Source organism: Phyllostomus hastatus, unplaced genomic scaffold (assembly GCF_019186645.2).
Source record: "Phyllostomus hastatus isolate PE091 unplaced genomic scaffold, TTU_PhHast_1.1 phas_contig_159, whole genome shotgun sequence".
NCBI lineage: Eukaryota > Metazoa > Chordata > Mammalia > Chiroptera > Phyllostomidae > Phyllostomus > Phyllostomus hastatus.
In genome coordinates, this window is record NW_025333640.1 from 15,449,198 (window position 1) to 15,474,391 (window position 25,194).

General features: G+C 35.7%; 1 protein-coding gene across 6 annotated transcripts in view; it reads left to right on the forward strand.

Moving 5' to 3' along the window:
- The first annotated feature begins 4,655 nt into the window (after window positions 1-4,655).
- Window positions 4,656-25,194, forward strand: part of GRIA2 (glutamate ionotropic receptor AMPA type subunit 2) — a 128,644-nt gene continuing 108,105 nt past the window's right edge. For 4 of the 6 annotated variants that reach the window (XM_045831067.1, XM_045831063.1, XM_045831062.1 and 1 more), the window contains exons 1-2: window positions 5,104-5,571; window positions 6,107-6,247. In XM_045831067.1, the coding sequence (XP_045687023.1) occupies window positions 5,484-5,571; window positions 6,107-6,247 (229 nt within the window). In that variant the 5' untranslated portion in view covers window positions 5,104-5,483. Of the gene's footprint in view, window positions 4,710-5,103; window positions 5,572-5,759; window positions 5,875-6,106; window positions 6,248-25,194 lie in introns of those variants that run through there. The other 2 variants (XM_045831064.1, XM_045831065.1) reach the window with 2 other exon arrangements.

Here is a 25,194-nt window from a genome sequence, read left to right on the forward strand (position 1 = left end):
ACACATAACCTTGCCTACATATCTGCTTTCCATTGCTCTCATCTCACTCTGAGATGAGAAGACATTGTCGGGCACCCAGTCTTGTACCCTGGGAATTGGTTTTGTTTCTCTGTATCCTTTACCTTGTCTCATGCAAGTTCACAAACAAGTTCTACTAAATTTCCATCTTAAATATTTTCTGAAACTAACCTTTTCTTCCTATCTGTACTATTATTCTCTTAATCCAGATTCTCATTACCCCCAACAGGAATACAACCTCTTACCTGGTCTTCCTGTATTCAATATGGTCCCACATGTATGTGTTCTCAAGATAGTCTCCCATGTATTCTATCTAAAATGGAAAACTTAAGATTTCACCTCTCTACACAGAATTCAAAAATGGTTCTCTTTTCCTGTAGGATAAGCTACACATTCATTACCATGGTCTGGCTTACTACTTTCACTCCTTCACTCACACTTCCCATTCTAGAAGTATTGCACTGCTTATAATTCCTGGATCACACTTGTGCTTTTCTGGCATCACTGCATTTAAATGAAGTGTTCTGGGGTCAACAAAAATTGTGACATAGTAGGCCCAATTATATTACAAAGTTACAGTAACCAAAAGAGTATGGTATTTATATTAAAAACAGATACATAGATCTATGGAATGGAATAGAGCTCATAAATAAATCCATGTATATATGGTTAATTAATTTCCAACAAATGATCTGAGAATATACAGTGGGGGAAAGGAAAGTCTCTTTAATAAATTGACTTGGGAAATCTCACACAATATATAAAAATCAACTCAAAATGGATTAAAAACCTGAATAGAAGACATGAAACCATAACACTCCAAGAAGGAAACAGAGGATAAGCTCTTTGACATCAGTCTTGGCAATAATGTTTTTGAATTTGACATTAAAAGCAAAAATAAGAAAGTAGGCCTCCATCAAATTAAAAAGCTTTGGCACAACAAAGGAAACCATAAACAAAATGAAAAGGCAACCTATGGATGGGAGAAAATATTTGCAAATTAAATATTTGATAAGGGGTTAATATCTAAAATACAGAAGAAGCTCACCCATCAGAATAGTAAAAATAAATAAGTAAATAAATAATAACCTGATTAATGGGCAAAGGACCAGAAGACATTAAAAAAAAGACATATAAGTGAACAACTGCTACATGAAAATGGGCTCAATATCACTCATCATTAAGAAAATGCAAATCAAAGCCAGAATGAGATATCACCTCTCATCTTCTAGGATGTTACTGGAATACAGTTAACTAAAATTCATAGAATCAAAGCCCTAAAATGAAAACTTCACTTACTCTTTTGGTTGTTGGATTTCACTCAAAATTAGTAAGAAAGATGTACATAAGCCTAACTTTAGACATATGTTTTGGGTCATGTAATTGATCTTACTGAATCAGCGATTTACAATTTTGCTGCACAGAAAAATAACATCTCAATCTGAATGACCACTTATACTGATATTATTCTATATCTTAATTGAAGAACTAAAACTCCCCAGATTGAATATATCTTTCTATTTATAGCTCTGGATAATAAAAATTCTCATGCTTTCTCTTCTATCTTTAAAATTTTCCTCTTTCTTAGCAATAGGGTTTCATGTCGGGAACCTGGGTTCTTCTGCAGGAACTAATTTATCTTTTGCTGAAATGGGCATGGACTCTCCTTTTCCAATGTGGAGTTGCATCCAAGCCTTACAGATGGCCTACATTTCCACAGTTCCAGAAGATCAACGGGAAGGGAAACCATGACCTCCATCCACATCGGTAAGATGCAATCAGTAGGAACTGACATTTACAATCTAATCTTGGTAATGAAATCAGCTACCATTTGCTCTTCCAGTCATTTCAAAATTATCACCTCCTCCCCACCCCCCCACACATGATGGCATTCCTTCATGCAAAGCTTTTTCATTATGGAACTCTAAATAAAACTGTGCAGAATGGGTCAGCACATATAAAATCCTCAAGCATTTTAAAGCTGATTTAACAGGAAAATTAGTATTTCCTTATTAAAACAAAGATTGAGTGAAGCAGAAAGTGAAATTTTACATATAATACTTGTGTCCAGCCTTAATGCTGAATATTATATTTAAGCACACATACAACACAACTGCAACAAGCCCATCAGGTGAATGATAGGGTGAATAGTATTTTAATTGCCTTTTTTAACTGTAATGTATCCCTTGCTTCAGAAACAATAGTTATATTTTAGATAATTACTAAAATTGAACAGCAGAGGGCAGAAAATAGCAAACTGTTTCGTGGATCACACTCTTCTATTTAACTGTACTAATAGTGGCTTTTAAATTTTCAAAATAAATTTTCTTACTGATCAATTTGAGATGTATTTTTGAAACAAAAGCTTCTGAATATTTAAAATAAATTACAGTATTTTAAATTTATTTTCAAGACCATTTACTTTGATCAATTTAAATTTATTACATTTATATTGAAAGTATTCTGTTTGAAAAATATAAGCTATATAAATATGACAGTGAATCGTAAAAAGTTCCATGAATTATAATAATACAATTATGCTAGTATTGCAGGAAATGTACCCAGATATATTTTGAGATGTACATATATTACTACCATGTGAAGACACATTAATAGAATAGTATTTAAATTACAAGTAATGCCTATTAAAAATTGTATTCCATTTTGTATATGACTTATAATTGGTTAGTAAATAGTAATATTTGCCTTGAATTCTTACATATGATTTACTAGGAAAAGTGCTCCATGATTCAGCAAATTCCTATTTTACATAATTTGTCTCTATGCAATGCAATTCAGTCAATTTTGAATTAATCTTTGCCTTGACTTTGAAATAGTTTTTGAAATGTCTTTTTTAAAAAAAATTACATTGAACCATGCTTTAAACATCATTGTTTCTACACATTTAAGCTTCTCTCTCTTTTGCTCTCACTTCTTTCATTTCAAGTTACATGGTATAAAATCAAAGTTTTTCTGCTAAAATAAATGGAGAAAAACAGAAAATTGTTGAAAAGGTATTTTTATTTTGCTCTGAGCTGCTATTCATTCTTTCATATATATTTTGAAATCTTCAAATAGGGAATCAGTTCATATCATTGTTCTGCCTTATATCTCAACTAGGTATTGAGTAGGTAAGATTTATTTAATTATTCTTTATATTTCAAATTGGATATATATTTATGTCTCTTTTACTATTTTATTCTCATTCAATTATTAAAAGGATAAATACATTTTAATTCACATAATACAATTCATATACTGTGAAGCATTTATTAACAAACTAAAATAATTTCTTGACAACATTGGGAGGTATTTTTTTTTTACCTGTAGGGGATAAGTGTAGTAAGAGATTATAGATATTTGCATTCCCTACTTGAGGAATGTATATCCAAAAACAAAACCAGGGAAAAACATAACTTGAAATCATAGACTTGTAGGAGTTTGAGAGAGCCATAGAGGCCATTTTGCTCATGTTTCTCATTTTTAAAACAGGGAAACTGAGGCCCAGAATGCTGAAGGGGCAAATATTCTACCATACTGTCAACGGGAGGCTACAAGGATGACAGTCATGTGACCATTGCACAGGAAAGGCAGCTTGATAGGCTGATTTTCTCAGCATTCTGAAATATTAGCAAGTTACTCATTTAGCATCATGGTCTCTGACCTCATGCCTCCCAGAAAACAGTCCCTCGTCCTCAATTTTCTTTTACTTCTTTGTTTGAAACAAGAACCATTAAATTTAGTGAGAAATCTCTGAGGCTGCAGAGAGACTTGCCAGACCACGTTCCCAGCACGGGTTTTGGCAAGCAGTTTCACCTGAAGTGCTAATTCCACAGGGGTCGTCCAGTCTTTGCTGCTCCCCACTCACTCCCATCCCACAGATTCATAATCCCTAACCTCATCTTTCTTCCCCAGTGGTCTTGAGCTTGCAGGTTCCAGCTGATGAGAATTTAGCTTCCTCTCTTTGGGCAGTGATGTTTGAAAACTTATGGCCAAAATGCGATGGAATATCCGGTTCTAAGTGTCTGGGAAAGAGGTGGCAGCTCAGAGGCCTTTCTAGACATGCCTTATCTTCTAATTTCTTTCTCCTATGAGCCTTTCCATTTTGAAATGGGGTCTTCTGCTTTCAATGTGCATAAAGCAAGGGCTTCCATTGAACCAAGTTTACATATACATGTCTCTACCACAGGAGTCTGCAGTGAAGGCTGAGAAACATCCCCGCACCCAGCTGGCTCGGCAAGTTGGCATCACAGCCCAGGAGAACCACCCTCTAAAAGACTGAATTTCCATTTAAAGTATTTCAAAGATTCAATCTTGATCTTCTCTTATGCCGCTTTAGCCACTAAAGATAGAATTTTGGCTTTTTCCTGGATCATGGCTATGTCACCTTTAGCTAAAGTTCACAATTTTGGAACACTTCTTCAATGGGTATTTGTTTGCTTATTTGCTTTTCAGCTGGGTCCGGTGAGGCAGATGGCAGCATTTCTATATTGCTTGGTGGTATTCACAGACTCTTGAAGATAAAAAATCAAAATTACTTTTAACGCAAAACAGCAGGACTGGTGACAGAAGGCTTCACTGCCAACAACAATTAGCAGTTCGGCTTCTTCTGCACAGCAGCCGGAAATCAGCTTTGCTGCCTTTGGTCCAGGCTGGAGCATCTCCGCGGCAGCTGCAGCAGCGGCACAAAGGTAGCCCTAGGCGGGCAGCAGGGCGCTGTCCTCGGTGCTGAAAGGCAGCCGATAGCGGTGGGAGCGACAGCTCGCGAGACCGGAGGGCTCGCCAAGGGATACCCGCTGCCGGGCTCTGAGCCGCGCTTTCTCAGCGCCGTGCACGCGACTCTGCCAGGGCTGTGCGGGGTGCGGGTTTGGGGGCGGGGGAGGGGTGGACGCGCGCGCCAGCAGCCTGCTGTGAGTCGCGCACGCGCGTCCGGGACTGCCTGCCTCTCTCTGTGACTTGCGTGTATGTGTATGTGTGTGTGTGTACGCGCGCGCGTGAGAGAGGAGAGAGAGAGAGAGAGAGAGAGAGAGAGAGAGAGAGAGAGAGAGAGAGAGAGAGAGAGAGAGAGAGAGAGACTGAGAGAGAGAGAGAGAGAGAGACTGAGAGAGAGAGAGACTGAGAGAGGGAGAAGAGAGCGCGAGAGAGGGTGAGTGTGTGTGAGTGCATGGGAGGGTGCTGAATATTCCAAGGCACTGGGACCACAGCGGCAGCTCCGCTGAAAACTGCATCCAGCCAGTCCCCTGGACTTCAGGAGCAGGGACAGGGCGCAGGGCACCAGCAGCCACCAGCAGGACCTGGGAAATAGGAATTCTTCTGCCTCCACTTCAGGGTTGTAGCAGCTTGGTGCTAAATTGCTCTTTCAAAATGCGGAGGATCTAATTTGCTGAGGAAAACGGCCAAAGAAGGAAGAGGAGGAAAAGGGGGAAAAAGGGGGATATTTTGTGGATGCTCTACTTTTCTTGGAAATGCAAAAGATTATGCATATATCTGTCCTCCTTTCTCCTGTTTTATGGGGACTTATTTTTGGTGTCTCTTCTAACAGCATACAGATAGGTAGGTACCCTTTGTGCTCTGCTTTTGAATTGTGCTTAATTCGGTCGTAATCTTTGTTCACAGTGAACAAATTAATTCATGTCATGTAGACTTATGTCATACCTTGACTGCATTCCAGATTTAAACTGTCTAGAATATACATGTTTTTATCAGGATGAAGCAAAGGGAAAAGACGATGCTTTTGGTACAATAGAGGAAAAAATCTTTTCATTTCTGGCCCCCAGATTCTGTGAATTCTGCCTTAACATGTTTCCGATTGCTCGGATTCTCTAGGGGTCTGAATGCAAAGCTTGTGATCAGGGGGTAAGGCGACGAATGTTTCTGGCCACCTACCTTGCCCTCAGACTCTCATGTGTGCCTCGACCCCTGGCTACCATTTGGATGTTCGAAACCCCACTACCAGAGCCCCTTGATGCGTTTATTGCACCTATTAGCATGAATAAGAGACTTCAGGGCTGTTAGGTGCTAGCGGGCTCCTCTCCTTTCCCGTCCGGTCACTGACACTATTCTCCTGCTTGGTGTTTGTTCTTTGCAGGGGGGTTATTTCCCAGGGGCGCCGATCAAGAATACAGTGCATTTCGGGTAGGGATGGTTCAGTTTTCCACTTCGGAGTTCAGACTGACACCGCACATCGACAATTTGGAGGTAGCAAACAGCTTCGCAGTAACCAATGCTTGTAAGTAATGAATATTCATGTCTTTCAGGTGCCGCACGCGGAAAGCCAGTGAGTGTGGGTGCGGGTTGGTGTGTGCGTATTTCAGTGTGTCAGTGTGTGAGTGTTAGTGACTGTACACGCGCGTGCGTGTGACAGCGTAGGAAGAAAGTGGCTGCAATCTCGGGGACCCCCGTTGTTTGGGGAGTGGAGGGGTTAGGAGGGAGCCAAAGACATTGAAGAGTGTGCGCACTAGAGAGATGGGTGGGAGTTGGAGCTGGGGAGCTTCCTTAGGGAGGTCTAGTTTAGCTTGAGTGCTTAAATAGAAGCTCTCCCTGCCCCTTTCTTACCCCACGTTAAATGCCTGGTAGCACCCTGTCCACAGAGAACACGCTGTTCCCCAGGGCGCGCCGTCGGGCTTTTGGATAGATCCCAGGGGGGCACTGCCAGAGCGCGGCCGCGTGCCTGCAGCCCCGGGTTTAGATCTGCAGGATCTGCAGGCCAGCTCACGTTCACTCTGCAGACCCGGTGAACCCTAGGTTACCCTCCTGGACCGGTCAAGTAGTTAAATGCTTCCGGAGTTGGGCTGGAGCTGTTACATAACGCCCACCGGAGGGGCGCGGTGCGGAGCGGTGCGAGCGAGCGCGGAGCGAGGCTGACGCAGGCCCCGGGAGACCCGGCCGCCGAGCGGTGGAGCGGGGGCTTGTCGATTTCTCGCCGCTCCGTGGAGCTTCAGTCTTCAGTTGATGGGGGCTATTCTGCCAGCGGGCGGCAGTCGGCTCGCCGGCCGGGGCGCTTAGTTCTCAGGTGGCGGGCTCCGGCAAGGGCAGCAGAAGAAACGGACCTCAGAGCAGTGGGATCCGGCCGACTTGGAAAACCTGAAGTCGCTGATCAGCCATTTTAGTCTTTGCAGTTAGTTGTCCATTATAAGCCCCATCACTCTACATGGTAGTGTGGGACACGCGATGAAGCTTTCTTAAGGTTGCAAAGTTAGAGAATCGAGTCAATTAAGTCTCTAAAAGGCTCAGTGGAAAGGCTCCCCGCGCTGGTCCCGGCGCTCCCACCCACGCGCCCGCGTGGGCTGTGCGGCGCGGTCACTGTACCTTCCTGCCCTCTCCCAGCAGCTGCCACCATGTTCCTGCCGGCTGCGCTGGGGGGACGCTTCCCTGCTTCGACGGTTTCAGTTTGTGTTTCATATTAACAGTTTGGGGGTGGGGGGTGGGTGCAGATGGTTCGCCTCCCACTTTGGCTCCAGTGTAAACGAGCGAGCGGAAAATTACCACAGGAAAAAAAAAAAGAAAAGCCCAACTGCTGTCTTCCCACAATAGACAAACAACTGGTGCCATCCCATTTCCCCGTATTAACCCCCAATCATGTATTCGATCGGGTAGCCCGATTTTCCTATCAGGAGCATCATCGACTCATTTTGAATCCACGGTCCCCTGGATGAATGAAGAAATGAAACAATTTTCTTTGCTAGAGCAGGGTCATGATGATGGTCGTATTAGATTAGATGTGTGCAATTAAATTGTTTTTAAAGAGCCTATTTAAGAAGGTTTCAGTGCTACATGTTTTCTTTAGAAATGCTGATACCAAGTGAGAAAAGAAACGTGGGAGGGGACAGGAGGAGGGGGAAGAGAGGGGGAGGGAGAGAGAGAGACTTTTAAAGTGATTTGTAGCTTTAAAAAATCTCCATGAAAGAATATAAGTACATTTGGAAAATTTATGTGCACATATATATATTCTCCTGTAATTTAATTTTTAAGGATTTTATACTTGACCTATTAACCTACCAAATTTAGATTATTCATTTGATTTGCTATCAAGTTTCCAGTTTTTTTCCTGAATTTTGACTGACATACAACTGTACTAAGTATCTCACTGAATGCAGTTATATACTAGTGTGAAAATGCTTTGAAAAGTAATGAACCTAAGGCAAGACTATGATTACTGGAAGTATGTAAATTTTGAAAATGAGTTGAAATTGACAGCTCTGCTCTTTGAAAGTGGTCCATGACTGAGAAGTTGACTTATTGGTGAAAATAGTGAGAAGGCCTGACAGAGAAAATAGCAGATATGTACACTGAACAAAATGAATATTCCCTGAGTTCAACAAATGTTGAATCACTCTTGGAGTTTTGTAAAGATTAAAGGTTATGATTAGTTTTGGTAACTGATTTAGGTCCTCAGTCTCAATATTTTTAATACAAGTTTTATTGAAATAAGATATGCAGAAAGCAATGTAAATATATTAACATATATTTACTCCAGGAACTTCCACAGAACGATACACCCATGTAATAAAGACATGGATTTCTTTTAAATGCACAATTTGTTGGACCACACTCCCGAGAAACTTAAATGAAAATCACACCTTCATTTTGCATATTTTTTTGTTTTGCTAAGAAAACGATGCTGAATTTAGAATGTATATGTCTCCAGACCCCCAAATTGCTCCCCCATAGATTATTATTGTAGGACACTCAAACAAATAATGGGAGGAACTGAATTCATTTTCAAGGTTTCCACGTGGGACTTCAGAATCATGGCATTTGAAATACCCATGTCATAAGTAGACTTACTGATTGCTAAGGAGAACTGTGAGGCACTGTTACAGAAGAGAGCTCATTGGACAGAATTTTCTGGAGTTGACATTAACTCATGGACTAGGCAAATCATGCAACATTTCTGTGGCTCAGCTTCTTCATTCTTTCATGAATTTCACAATATGGAGTTTGTAAAATGAAATGGAGTGTTTGTATCCTTATTCATTTTATTTTTTCATGGGCAACAGAAAATATCAAAATAGTTTAACTGCTTTCAGAGAGAGAAATGCTTATGTAAACTACAATTACAAAGTCAAAGGTGAAGAAGTGAATGGAAATCTCTAACATCAAATTTGTCAAGATTAATCTTGATCATTTAAATCCCTCTCAAGGTTTTTCTCTGGTGCTCTGTCTTTGCTTTCTTGCCTTTTCAGTCAGGGAATCCATGATTCTTTCCTATATGAAACGGAAGCAGCAGCATCAGATGTGTTGATAGCTAGTACCAAAATGACTTTCTCTTGTTTCTTCCAGAAATCTAAAGAAGTCTGCTCTTAAACTCCATTATTAAAACATGTGCCATCAGTCAATGTTCATAAAGTAGCTCATTCCTCCTCCTAATTAAACCGTAACAATCGCACACAATATGTAAATTTCAATTTACATATTAAGAAAGTGGAGTTTTATACTTCACTAATTTCAAAATAGAAAAGATATTTGTTTCCTAATTTAATTTTGTTACTGAGATGAGGGAACTGAGTTGGAAATGCCGAGGTTGACAACAACTTAAGAATCCAGCAAGATCTACTGAGTGGGTTCAGGTTATGCAAACGAAATGAAGTCATTATATTCTGAACCGAGAAAAATGACTGTGCATTGCACTGCACTCCCACATCCTTCTCTTTCACAGTCACAGTGGGATAATGCAAGAACCTATTTGTTCCCATTTGTTTCCATGGGTACCTGAGGAAATAAAGACACAGTTCCAATTTCTTTCTCTCTCTCCCTTCCTCTTTCCCCCTCACTCCCTCTATCCTTTCCTCTTTCCCTTTCTTTTTAGGCACAAATAATACTAAGATTTAATTTTTTTTCTGAAGCCTGTTTCAATATAAATCTTCATTATGAGAAAATACAAACCATAAAACTAGGAAAAAAAAAACAGAACAGCATCTGAGCATCTGATTGTTCAACAGTTGAAACCAGAGATGAGCCTCAAGAATTCTTTTCACTCCCTCTCTTCTTCCCTCCCTTTTATATTTATTGAATGCCTTTGTCAGAGACTGAATGAATACTTTTCTTATATTAATTCATTTTTTGCAACTTTTCCCCCCTATGCTCTTTTGGATAGTGTTCAAGGGTTTGTAGGCCTTGATGCCTTCTGTGTGCACTGGCCGCTGTGGTCTTGTCTAGGAGCCTTACTTAAGTGTGGATGTGAAGATAGCCTCCTAGTTCTTAAACAAAAGCAGTTGATGGCAGTAATTCAAAATTTTAGTGAAAATAATGAATTTGATATTGCATATGTGCTTATTGTATACTGCTAACAAAATCTATAGCAGATTTTAGAAAAATATTAGTTTTTACATTTTATAAATTTCAATAAGCTTTAATGCTGTGCTCATTACCAAAACTTGTTTAAAATAAAACTGTCTAAATGGGCTGCAAACATGATTTGATCCCATAACATTTGGGAATTAAAAATATTAAGTATTAAATTTCCAGTTCAAAATCTTCCTATTTAATTCATGAATGACTTTGACAAATGGCCATTAGTCTATTTAAAAATAATTTAATAATTTTGCCTTTCAATTCCATAAAAATAAATAATAAAATATTAAATGTAAAGAAATAGCTGATAAAAATCTACTTTTTCTCTAAGCCAGTAGATGGTGATGTTGGAGAAAACATTGCTCTTTCATAAAACTGTTGCGCACACTGAATACCTCTTGAAACACTGCAAACCAATTTATTTAGGAAAAAATTAAAAATATAAATTGCATCTCCTTTGAAAAAATCACTTAAAGTGTTTGAAAGATAATTCCTTATGCCTTTTAAAATAGGTTATCTTAAATATTCCTGTAAAGTTGGTTTATAAAGGCATTTGGAAACGGTACTGACTGTAAATGCTCAGGTTTTTAGCCTTGATTCACCGAACCGTATGGATTCCGCCAGTTTACTCCAGTGTATTGTACATTATAATTTGATACATTTCTATGTATTCCATAATGCTAAAAATAAAAATGGTCATGAAGGACTATTTTTGAGAGAAAAATATAATTCTCCAGATATTTAAAATGTGTACTTCTTACCATTGGATTTTAGTCATGAATTATTGAGATTATGTATCTGTGTTCCTCTAATCAGTTAATATTTGCTAAACCTTCATTAGACTTTGTATCAATACAACTTCATGTGTGTGTATATATATATATGTGCACATGTAATGTGGGTATGTATATAAACATATTCATAATATGTGTACATAGACATATATATGTAATGTGTGTATGCATATAAACATATAATGTGTGTATAGTCTAGTTATAGTCATAATTACAGGTTATATATATAGTTATGGTTTGGATAGGTTATCATGTTTTGGCATTTTTGTTGAGGTAATTACTAAAACCTGGAGTTACCCACTTAAAGATATGCAAAATTTTGATAAAATCACAATAACTTGGATGCTTTTAAGCAATGATGAGAATTCATGGTGTGAAGAAAACCATGAACACATGCACCAGAAGACAACACCTTACAACGCGATGGTGTAAATATTCAGCTATATTTAACTGGTGGTTCAAAGCGAGAATAGCTATTTGTAAGAATAATTTGTCATTGGATTTTTGTAAACATTCATATTTCACTTATCACAAGAGAATTTCAAGAAAATAATACATTATACCAAATAGTAAACAAAGAATGGCATTGGTTGGAATATTTGTTTTTAGGGAAAGAGAAACTAAATAAAAATTACCATATGAAACTAAAGTGGCTAATGTTAATACAAATTCATTCATATGCTATTCTTTTTTGAGGTCTTGCAGGAGAGGCTCAAGATACAGAGCATTTCCATTTCATATCAAGGCTTTAAAATGATAGGGTCATTGCATTGTGAACTTAAGATAATACAATGCTGGTTCGTGCCCAGATCTTGGAACTTTTCTTAATCTCTTCCAATAATACTTGAAAAATTTTAGAACTTGCTGGAGTACCCCAAATTTTAAGAAAGGCTCAAAAAGAGCAGTTGCTTCCTAATTATTCCAGTATGCTTTACTGTATAATTGAGTTTCCAAAGAGTATGCATTTCTTCCCCTCTCTTCTTCCTCCTTTTCTTTCTCCCTCTTAGAAATGAGTCATAGCCCTGACTGGTGTGGCTCAGGGGCTTGGGTGGCATACTGCAAAGTGAGAGGTCACCATTTGAATTCCTGGTCAGGGAACATGTCTGGGTTGTGGGCCAGGTCCTGTTTGGGAGCATGTGGGAGGCAACTAATAGATATTTCTCTTGCATGTCAGTGTTTCTCTTCCTCTCTGTCTCCCTCCCTTCCCCTTTCTCTAAAAATAAATAAATAAAATCTTTGTTAAAAAAAGTAGATAGAAGTACTGTATCTGTACCACAAATGCTATTCTAGCAAATGCTATTCTAGCAAACATCTAAATGGATGTACAGAACTATTTTTTAAAAAGTCAGCAGATACATTTTACAGAACTAAAATATTATATTTAAATATTTTATTGGGATGTTAATGCTATGGATTAATATATTTCCTTTAAAAAAACTGAATTCTACAGAAGATAATTCAGATATGATTATATTAGTTTTTTTGTTATGACAATTTTCTGTCAAAATTTCAGTCGTTTTCTCTAATGATCTGAATAACTAATTGCCAAACCTGTTATATGACTATTTGTCTTCAATGCAAAAAAATTAGTTGTTGAAGTCAAAATTCCAAAATGACCCACTGCTGAAATTTTTTCAAACAGGAAAATGTTTTTAAACATCAAATGTTTTTCAAACATCAAAATGTTTTTCAAAGAGGTTTTAGTGATTTGGATGAAAAATAAATGTGGTTCTCATAATGGTGTTGATTAGGAATTTAACGTGTTATTTTTCAGTGTTCAATTTAAAGTATGTTGTCATTTTTTACCATTTTGATTCACAGAATGAAAACAATTTAAAGACAACTTGGAGAATGAAAAATGTGAACTTCTCAAAGGCAGGATCCTGCCATTGTTGCTTGTGTAGCTGTTGCAAACCCTTGCCCAGGTCCCAGTGCACTGAGGCCCTGAATGATTATTTATCTATTAAACACATTAAATGTTACAGATGTTCTTATTATAAAGTTGTGCTTTTGGAAGCCACAATCTTTTTGCTTTTGCTCTACATTTAGATTTCAAAGGAAACAATTTATATGGTATCTGCCTCATCCTATTTACAGAAAGGTGTCGTACAGTGCTCATTTTCATCTGCAAGCTGGATACGTTCAGTTATTATCTTTATCCCTAAAGCCACACTGCTTTATATTAAAATGATTTTATGAAAATATGCATAATATGCATTTTAAAGGATTTATAAATGTTGGGAGATGATGCAAAAGCCAGGTTGCAAGTGACTAGAATACAAGAATTTATTATAAAGGCCCAGACAGCTATGAGTGTGTTCAGCTTCCATTTTAGTTTTGGATTATCCACAAAATGTGTGAATGGCAACAAAACTGTCACAGCCTGCCTTCTCCCACCCCAGGTTATCATGTAACACCATTTTCTGTGTTAATTATTTTCATGCAATTTTTTAAAGTACCATCTTATAATATATTTTTATAGAGAATATATTTGAATGAGAACTTTATGGACAGTTTCCTGACATGGGCTGATTTGCACTAATATGTATGATTTTTAATATGCATGTCTTCCTTTTTTCTATTTTTATATGAGCAGTGTATTTCTAGCACTTATTTCCCAACTTAGTTTTATGCTATATTCATTCTATTGATGACTTCCTTCAGCAAAAGCCCCCAATTTGTTATTATAGCTCTATTTTGTATACATTGATTAACATATTATAGAAAAATTGTCCAATACGCTTACTACTAATTTTTAGTCTAGCATTAAGAAAGTTTTGAAATTTAGAATCTTGACCTTTATAAACATCTTCAACTGAACAGAACAAAGAGGTTTGAGAAATATGGGGGTTATTACAATAAGGAAATTTGTGAGTAGATTGTTTTAATCTTCATATCTCTTCACATTTCTCAAACAAATGACATAGATGCCCCTTACAGCTTTACTATTTAGATTGTTCTTCAAAAGTTTAATATATAGTATATTTATGGGTATGTTATGTTAATACCACATTTTTTCTGATTATCTTAGTATCTAAAATATAAATACAGACTGGGTTGAATTGAGATATGCCTAAATTTTAATGTGTCTTTGAATGGGACATGATATTTTTACAGCACTTATTCATTCTTTGTGTAAAATTGATTACAAACCATAAATCCTACAATACTCAATTGTTTTATAGCCCTTTGATACATTCACTCTGATTGAATTTCAGTGAACCTCAGAAGGTGCCCCTTCAATGCAAATTTTTTTAGTCTAATCTGTCTAAATGCCCAATTATATTGATGGAAAGGTTAGGAATGTGTTTATATAAACTGGATATACTCTGTGCTTGTTATTAAAATGTACTGAAATATTGCCTGATTCTTCATCCCTATAAGGAAATACAGCCCTATCAATCACTTCTAACTTTGGCATGAATTTAATTGAAACTTAATTAATTGATATAAGAAACATTTTTCCCAGTCCATAAACCTTTTGCAGCTAACACTAAAGCTTTTCATTAAAATACTACTGTTTCAGATGTAGTACTCATTTTACCATTTCCCTAGCATTAGTATTCCATCCATTTCAGTAAGAGTGTGTCAGCGATTGAGTTATATATTTTAAATTTCTTGGGTAGGAATAAAGTAATAAAGCAAGCCTTTCAAAATAAATACTTTCAGGTCAAAAGAAAAAAATCCTTTTTTCTATTGCAGATGGAAATTGTCAGATTTCTTAAAGTGTGGGAAGGGGGCCATGGATGCAGGAAAATCTCCAAGAGGCAGGGTAACTTGGTGTACTAGTCAGACCAGTAGGAATTTGGAACTGGGAACTATTTTTCCTTTTTGTTGTTGTTGTTTTTGTTTAGGTTTGTCCTTGACTTCATGTTGTTCTTTTACAGTAGCATTGAGCTACTATAAAACAGTGAATTCTTATTATAAAATTACTTCTGACAAATAAAAATTATTAACTACAGTACTTCCAAAGGAAGACATGAAGGAGAAGAGGCATTATGCATCCATTTTAGGCAAAAACACCAATTTTAGGCACTTTATCATTCCAAACTGGCAAAAAATGTTATCTTTTACAATAATAAAGTAAAATACTTTCTGAAAATTTTTGGAAAACACTGCAGATAAAAATAAGTAATATGGAACATACTACACACTTTGCATAAGGGACAGAGTGTGTCATAATAAACTTTATGTTCTGCTTTGGGTACCTGAGACCTGTACCTGGGGAAATGGCAGCAACCCAACAACTGCTTGATGAATGCTACTGTGTTCAGTAGAACACAGAACAATGTATCCTTTAATCTATGTTATCTGGTGGTGATATATTCTATTTCTTCACATTGGAATATTTCTTAACAACCCTAGGTATATTTAAAATACATTAGCATGTCTTAGAAGAATATTTAACAAAATTGATAACTTTAACAATATATACTTTTGTCATTAAAGTTAATTATTCAAAAATCATTGAAGGATAATTTGAAACTGAACTGCAGAACACGGTGAAAACTTTCAACCTGAAGCATAAGGACTAGAAAGTGTAAGGTGATCATTTTTGTCAGTAAAGTTGAAAATATTTTCATATACATTTTAGTAGTTCTAATTTGTAACCTTTTAAACATGTTCTTCAAGGGCTTCATGTAAGCTGTTTGTTGTGAGTTACAGATATTTAAGGGAACTATCTTTTTTATTTTTCTAAATTATATTTTATTGATTATGCTATTACAGTTGCCCTGATTTCCCCCTTTTCCTCCTTTCTACCCAACACCCTTCATTCCTTCAGTCAATCCCCCCACCACTGTTCATGTTCATGGGTCATGCATTTTAGTTCTTTGGCTACTCCATTTCCTATATTGTACTTTACATCCCCATGGCTATTCTGTAACTACCTTTCTGTATTTCTTAATCCCCTCACCTCTTCACCCATTCCCCTACACCCCTCCCTCATCTGGCAACCATCAAAATGTACTCTCCATTTCCATGATACTGTCTCTGTTCTTCTTGTTTGCTTAGTTTATTTTTAAATTCAAATTGAATTTTTAAATTCAATTGTTGATAGATATGTATTTTTACTATTTTATTGTTTATAGTTTTGATCTACTTTTTCTTAAATAAGTCCCTTTAACATTTCATGTAATAATGGTTTAGTGATGATGAACTTGTTTAGTTTTTTCTTGTCTGGGAAGCTCTTTATCTGCCCTTCAATTCTAAATGATAGCTTCGCTGGGAACAGCAATCTTGGCTGTATGTCCCTGCTTTTTGTGATTTTGAATATTTCTTGCCATCCCTTCTAGCCTGCAAAGTTTCTTTTGAGAAATCAGCTGAAAGTCTTATGGGAACTCCCCTGTAGTTCATTTCTTTTGCTGCCTTTAAGATTCTCTATCTTTAACCTTTGGCATTTTAATTATGATGTGTCTTGGAGTGAGCTTCTTTGCATTCGTCTTGCTTGGGATTCTCTGTGCTTCCTGGATTGCACATCTGTTTCCTTCATCAAATCAGGGAACTTTTACTTCATTATTTTTTCAAATAGATTTCCAATTTCTTGCTCTTTTGCATCTCCTTCTGGCACCCCTATAATGCAAATGTTGGACCTCTTGAAGTTGTCCCAGAGACTGCTTATACTATCCTAATTCTTTTGGATTCTTCTTTTCTTCTTGTTGTACTGATTGCTTGCTTTTTGCTTCCTTATGTTCAAAATCATTGATTTGATTCTCAGTTTCATCGACTCCACTTTTGGATCCCTATAAATTGTTCCTCATTTCATTTAGTGTATCCTTCGTTTCTAACTGGGTCTTTTTTATGCTGCTGACATCCTAATTTCCTTGAGCATTCTTATAACCAGTGTTTTGAACTCTGCATCTGATAGATTACTTACCTTCTTTCATTTAGCTCTTTTTCTTGAGTTTTGATCTGTTCTTTCATTGTCTCCTCATTTTGGCAGTCTCACTGTGTTTGCTTCTATGTATTAGGTAGAGCTGCTTTGACTCTCTGCCTTGGTAGTGTGGTTTAATGTAGTAGGTGTCCTATAGGTACCTGCCTATGCTACCATCTTGACAGGAAAACCTGGGATTATCTGTTTTTAATGATCCAGTTACCACAGAAATAGCTCCTACAATTTTAGAGTGAGAAGAGGGGCTTCCCTTTAAAAAAAATCATCTCTTCTTATTACAAAGTTTTGTCAAAGAAAGTTCCGGAAGTGACCATCTTTAGGAGTAGTAGGAAAGACATGTGCTTTACTCATTTTTCTTGAATGATACATTTCAATTTATGTTATTTTTTTCTTTATTCGTGTCTTGAGATTTTGAGGAAAAATATCAATCTTGTTTTTAATTTATGTATGAAATGGAGATATTGAGATCTATAATTCCCAAGCACTTCCACAGTTTACAGCTTTGTCTGTTTACCATTTTTTAAAGTTTTTATTTGTTTACAATGTTATTACTAATTTATATTTGGAGTGGAAATTTTAGGAACAGAGGCAATAATTTATAGAGAAGCTTTATACTTTTAGTTATTTGATGCACAGGACCATAAACCCTCATTTTATATCTCAGACAAGTCAAGAATTGCTATTTTAATAGTAAAAATGGAGGTGTTTTGTCTATGAAAATATGAAACCTTGATTCATTGCAGTTTAAAGACCTCATATTCCAAGAGGCAGAACAGCATTGGTTAGGACTTGGAACTGAACTTGCAACTGAATTCTAGTCATACTGTTAAATGCATGACATGGATAAATTGCTTACTCTAAGTATTCAACTGTCACCTTTGTAAAAGGGAATCATATATTATAGGATTGTTTTGAAGCTACACAATACATAGGAAACACTATGTACTATGCTTGGCCCATCTAAGTGCACAAAAATTAGTGAACTTTTATTACTTCTTGTATTAGGAACTTGGGATAGTTTTAATAAGTACTTGGTAGGAGAGGCAGAAAATGCATTTCTAGTTTTTTGCTGGAGTCTTTTATACTGTATACCAGTGTAGCACATATAGTGACAAAGAAGAGAATAATGCAATTAACCACACAAGCCACTTATAATTTTGCTCAGTGCCCTAAAGTACGAGAGTGAATTTTAAAGCTGAGGTGCTGAAACTGGAGTAGTACCACATCTCCCCTTTGTCTAATATCACTTACATTTAGGATGTTGAACAATTTTGGAACTCTTTTATCCCTGGTAGATCTTTCAAGCACAAAATTAAGATAGTTTAACACTGTTCAACTCTGCACATTCTAGGTTCCTAATGTTAATTTCACCTAATTAATTGAATTGTATTTATTTAAATGAAAAGAAGTTAAGAGAACACAGGCTTTGAAATCAGGCCAATATGGGTTTGAATATGGGTTAGTAGCATTATAACCCAAAGAATTTTTCCCTTTTTTTTTTTTTTACACTGAGGCTGTTTTCTCATCCTGCTTGTTGATATCATTGGGAATTTAAGTGAGAAAATAAATATCTTGATTAATTTGTCATAAATGAGCTAAATGCTTCCCTTTTTTCTTATGTCTCATCCTTTTGAACTAAATAGCATGCTTGGAACAGTGGAGAAGAATAAAATGGAAATCCTTGTCTTCAGAGAGCTTATGTATTTGCTAGCTTTATATATATGTATAACTTTTATCTTTTAAAAACACTTTCAAACCTGCTTGGTTTTCAATGTAACTCTGTAAAGTTTATAGGATAAATCATATTATTATATCCATTTTCCATATGGAAAAACAGAAATTTGAGTTGTTCAAAGCTATTATAAATTTGTGGAGGAATTCTCGTCTTGAAACCAAGTCTTCTGCTTCCGAGGCAAGAGACTTTTCCCAGTCTCAGCAGTGCAGCTAGTGTGTGAAAGTGAGCAGAGATGGATTGAAATTATGGCTCCAGCATTTACCGGTTGTGTTACTTTGTATATATATCAGTAAAATGTTCTAATTCTTTTATTTCCTCTGTAAAAGGGGGACCATTATCATACCTGCCTCATAATGTAATTGTCAGATTTAGAAGATTAATAATTGACCAATATAATATAGCGATTAATGTTGCTAAACATTAAATTTCAGTGAGTCCAGTTCTCCTGGGTGCATATTAGTCACATATACTTAGTTTCATGCTTTTAGATTAATGAAAGAGCAGGTGACTAAGAAAAGATAACATAGCTCTCTATGAAATTTTTCAATTATTAAGTTTTTATAATACAACCACTGAAGGCAATACTAGAGCCTGGGGTTTTCTTTTACTGTCATTTTCATATAACTTTAATATACACATTTTACAAGAATTGTAGTGTATTCTTCCTTGGCTGGTGTGGCTCAGTGGACTGAATGTAAACCAAAAGACTTCCAGTTCGATTCCCAGTGAGGGCACATGCCTAGGTCGTTGGCCAGGTCTCCAGTTGGGGGAATGTGAGAGGCAACCAACTGACATCTCCTGCACTGATGTTTCTCTCCCTCTCTCCTTCCCTTCCCCTCAAATAAATAAATAAAATCTTCAAAAAAAAAAGGGGGGGATTTTAGTGTATTCTTCATCCACAAATTATCTTCCCAAATGTCTACAGATAAAAAGTAAGAACTGAAAATCATGAATAAGTTTAAAAAATATAAATTGTGGGTGCCATTAAGTATGACAATCTGATACTGTTAACATTTCCACCATCAATACACTTGAGCCAGAAATTAATGGTACATGTTTCCCATGGATAGAGTGATATTAAACATGGAACATCTTGCTGCTGGTTGGTTGGGCCATTGTAATCATTTTCACAAGTTTCTAGCCTAGAAGAAATAGGGAGGATTTCTTTTCCTGTGTCTATTCTGTTGGAAACATCTCGTAGGTTTGAAAAAATTTTGGAATACTTACCCAGAGATGACTTCCTTTGAAGAATGGAAAGACACTTTTTGAGGGGATGTAACCCTTGACAATGAGTAAAAATAAGGAAGTCTTGTGAATGAGCTATTTTTTTCTTTGTTTATAAACTATGTACTGCCTCATTCTGTGTTGACTTTCATTATTCTGATGCTACCTCATATTGCAGTTAACAGCACATGTGAGCTCTTTGATGTAGTGTAGTAAAAATTTGGGTCAAAATTCTTCTTTTAAGCAGGGGCTTTTTAACCTCCCGGCATCTCTGCACCAAACTGGAAGAAGAAGACTTGTCTTGGGACACACATTAATCACATTGACACATGTAACCACAAAATAATCTCATAATGTTTTAAGTAAATTTATGATTTTTTGCTGGGCTGCATTCACAGCCATCCTAGGTTGGACAACCATGAGAGCAAATCCACATATACAAGATAAGTTATGTTTACTACTTTGGATGTGGGCCTGAGATGGATATATTGGACAAAAGTGAAATATTTGTCTTTAAAATATTTAAGTCTGTGTTCTTTGTATGCATTTATCACAGGGTTTTCTTCTTTCTTTACTTCTTTCCTCAAACTTTTTCTAGGTACCTGTTATATGCCAATCCCTTTGCTAATGTCTAAGGTGACAATATGACAAAGTTTCTGTATTGGAAATTATTCATGCATGCAAAATCTTTTTTCCTTTTTTATGGTAGAGGTATAAGTAGTTAATCTAGGTCAGCTAGTAGCTTCTAGATGATTTTCTTATTGTTTGAATGTTTAGTAAAGTCATTTTTTCTAGTTCATTTATAAATATTATCTTATACCTTGGAACTAGATATGAATCAAAGTATCCTTGTAACAGTGTAAATGCAGAGGTGGTAATTCCGAAAACTGTAGAGAAAACATAAAAAATGTCTTGATGGAAGATGAAAAATCATTGTGTTATATACAAACATAAAATATATTGTTGAAAACTGGATGCCTAAATGAAGAACTAGGCATCTTAACAGTAATGTGAAATACAGATCTTACAAATATAATATAATTTTTGAACCAATTTGGAGATGACAATTTATATTTTATTCTGTACAATTTTCTTTTTTTCCCCTGCCAAAAGTTATTCAATTTAGTTTCAACTGTCATAGGCTGAAGAAATTTCTGAATGATTTTAAAGTAAATTAATTTGATGTAGACTGTATTATGTAATTATAATAAATACTATTTTTAAAAAGTTTTTTTTATTTTTTTAAAGATTTTATTTTTTTAATTTATTTTTAGAGAGGGAGGGGAGGGAGATAGAGAGAGAGAGAGAAACTTCAATGTGTGGTTGCTGGGGGTCATGGCCTGCAACCCAGGCATGTGCCCTGACTGGGAATCCAACCTGCGATGCTTTGGTTCGCAGCCCGCACTCAATCCACTGAGCTACTCCAGCCAAGGCAATAAATACTATTTTAACTTGTTGCTGAAGAAGCAAGTTGCAAGTTTTGTGATAGTATGCTTTATAAAATATTAACAAATATTGATGCAGATCGCTATTTTGAATAATGTGAAAGACACTAAAACCTTACTGGGTCCCTTATAATGTTAAAATAGGTCTTATATAATTAAAATTTTGATTATTATAGCAGTTTGAAAATTTCAGGTGGAAAGTCACGACCCTTTGAAAAAAAAGGATTTAGTTTTAACATATATAAAATATACAAGCAAAATATTTGTTAATAACATTTGGTATTGTGGGTGATTTAAAACTTAAAACATGCAGAAGTTAGAATTTAGATACTTAAGGATTTTATATTTTGAGTTTTAAAATCATGATGAAAATAACTCATGGATATGATATTTTTAAGCACTACAAAACAGGAATAACATATTATGTCTTTTCTCCTCCAATTCCACTTCTCTCAGATAATAATTATCAATAGTTCCTAGAAATACTAGTATAATAAACACACTTTTTTCAAACTTTGATTGTTTCCTACTTAACATGAATTGTATCACTTCTTTTATCTGCACAGAGTTTCTGCTTTCTTTGTAATTAAGACACAGTATTTGTTGTTATTTAGCTTGTCTCTTGGTGACTGTTTCCATCTTTTTCTGTTTATTTTAATAATGTCTATAGATAAGTTTGCAGAATAGATTTCTATGAATGGAATAATCAAGTCAAATGGTGTTTGCATTTAAATTTTTGTCTAAATGTTCAAAAAAGTTATGTGACCTTACAATCGTATGTCATCTATGATTATGCCTATGTCCACCTACTCTCACTAGTAGTGTACAATATTAAACTGTTTAAAGCTTTACCATCGGTATGTAATTGCTTAAATTTATAGTGATTAGTGTTAACTAATGTCAAATGTTTCTTAACATGTTATTTGCCTTTGTGTGTGTGCATGTGTGTTCATGTACCTGTTCATAAATTTGTGCAGTACACTATTGGGTTGTGGGTTTATTTACTTACAGGTACATACATTAAAATAACACATAGTCAGTTTTTGCAGCTGTTATAGCCAGATTTTTGTTTTTCTTTTAACCTGGTCATGATTTTTTAGAATCATGATTTCAGCCACAATTTTTAAGAATATACATATTTCTTGCCCTGGCTGGCGTAGCTCAGTGGATTGAGCGCGGGCTGCAAACCAGGCATCGCAGGTTCGATTCCCAGTCAGGGCATATGCTTAAGTTGCAGGCCATGGCCCCCAGCAACCGCACATTGATGTTTCTCTCTCTCTCTTTCTCCCTCCCTTCCCTCTCTTAAAATAAATAAATAAAATCTTAAAAAAAAAGAATATACATATTTCTTAAATTTAGAAATTGTTTATTTTATTGGCCTAGCTTTTTCTTTAAAGATTTTATTTATTTATTTTTAGAAAGAGGGGAAGGGAGGGAGCAAGAGAGGGAGAGAAACATCAATGTGTGGTTGCCTCTCATGCACCCCCTCCTGGGAACCTGGCCCACAACCCAGGCATGTGCCCTGACTGGGAATCAAATCAGTGACCCTTTGGTTGGCAGGTCAGTGCTCAATTCACTGAGCCATACCAGCCAGGGCTGGCCCAGGATTTTGTGCCTTGCTGAGAAAGACTACCCCACTCAAGTTTATTTTAAAAAGCATAACTGTTTGACCTTTTATTTACTATCCATTTTGTTTTGGTTTCATAATTCAAATGAATCTTTGATTCACTTGGATTTATTTGGCATAAATACTGAGTAGGCTTATAGTTTTATTTTTTCTTCATAAAATTACCCAGTTGTCACATCTCACACACACACACACACACACACACACACACACACACACACATACACAAATCCATCTGTCCTCATTGATTTAAAACAGATCAGGTTTTCTTCTGGAGTGAATAGTTCCTCAAGGAGTTAAAAACCAATAGGGTGTTGGCTCAGAAAGTGAAATAAACAGGATTAAAACTATTACAGTCCAAAGAATGTAAAGTTATGCAAGACACTTGTTTCCTGAGCAGTGTTATTTCTAATAATTGTGCTTTTGTGTCACTGGGGTCTCATATCAATAAAAGAGGATGTCAGATTTGAGCATTAACTGAGCCCGGAGGGATAAATGAAGGGTTTTGTTATGTTTTTTGGCTTGTGTCACAGCACTAACATCACCTAAGTGTACTGCTGGTTTTGCATATTTCTTCATCTATATCCAGGTTGAAGTAATGGGTTATGATTATGACACGGTTTTTGAATAACACTTTGAAGTTAATTCAGTGTAACAATCTGTATGTGTTCACAAATGAAATATTAAAACTAAAGACTGCAATCTGTATGCAATAAGGAGAGTTAAAGGAACTCAGATACTCATGCTTTCACTAACTAGTACATAGTTTCATTCTCAATTTATCTTAAAAACTAGTTACGTGCTCTCTCTGAAGTCAAATATTGAGCTATTTATGGCATAAATTTAATTTAAACTGGAATACTAAATAAAATACTAAAATGTTACTTGTATCAATAACTATTTTCATTTTGCCTCATGATGTATGACACACATTGCATTTTTTTGGTCAAAATCAGAGAAATTTCTAGTTTTGTAATCAATACATTTTATGGAACTCTGAACTTAATATGGTCCAGAAATGCATTTTCTAACACACTGTCTTTCCATGAGCATGAAAAGAAAGGTTTTTACTTTCACGATGATGATTTTATGAAGTGTATTTAATTAAATCTCTGCAAAACTCTAGTCATGTATTTTATGTTTTAATATATCTTTTGGTTAATAGGAAAATTTTACATGCATGAAAACAAAAAAGTTATATCAGTGGAACTACAGTGTTAATAACATTTTATGCTAACACTTTTTAAAGAAGTAAATACTTTGCAAATACTGGCTTAGTCTCATTTCTTCCTCCACTCAAAAAGGCAGAAGAAAGTGAGTAAGGAAAAGCAATTAGGTGCCACTTTACTAAAGATGGATGAGGTACCACTAAAAAAAAGGCAGTTGGGTAGCGCAGTTACAGTATCGTAATGGGGCAGGATAGAGGAAGACTAAGAAGACAGATTTTTCTAAATGACTTTGTGGAACACAGACCTTGTTCTCTTTCACAGGATGATTTCTGCCTTCTTTCTGATATGTGGTCACTAGTGTTAAAACAAATATTAATATATGTCACAGTAAATTTTTGTTTTGATTTAAAACTTCAAAGTTTACATTAGCTTTTTATTTACTTTTAATTCCCTTTGGCCAATTTAGATTTCCAAGCACTCGCTGATTGCTTTTGTCTCCATTTCTTTCCATTTGTTTTTACTTCTGAGTTTTTTTCAATACTTTTGTGCATCATAATGTTTCTGAGGTGAATCTAGTTCAAAACACATTTATTTAATATTTATCCAAAATTAATATAAAGACTTTCTGAAGCTCTGATTAGAATATTTTTCCTAATAATAAAAATGATATATTAAAGTGGAAAGTCTGGAAAACACAAAGAAAAATAAAACTCATCACTGATTTTACTCAAAAAATAATAATTTGTTAATATTTACATGTGTTCTTCTTGGGTGATTTTGTACTTAATGTCATACCTGAAACACTTTTGGATGACAATAAAGCAATTGCAAAATTATTTTTATAGGATAATATTTATCCCCATAATTTACTTAATTTACATAATTACCACCTCCTATTTTTGCAGATTTTGTTTGAAACCTTTTATCCATTCTAAAATATTGTTGCAAATGAAAATCATACTGAATATGTATCTTTCCTTATTTCTGATGAGTGAAGTA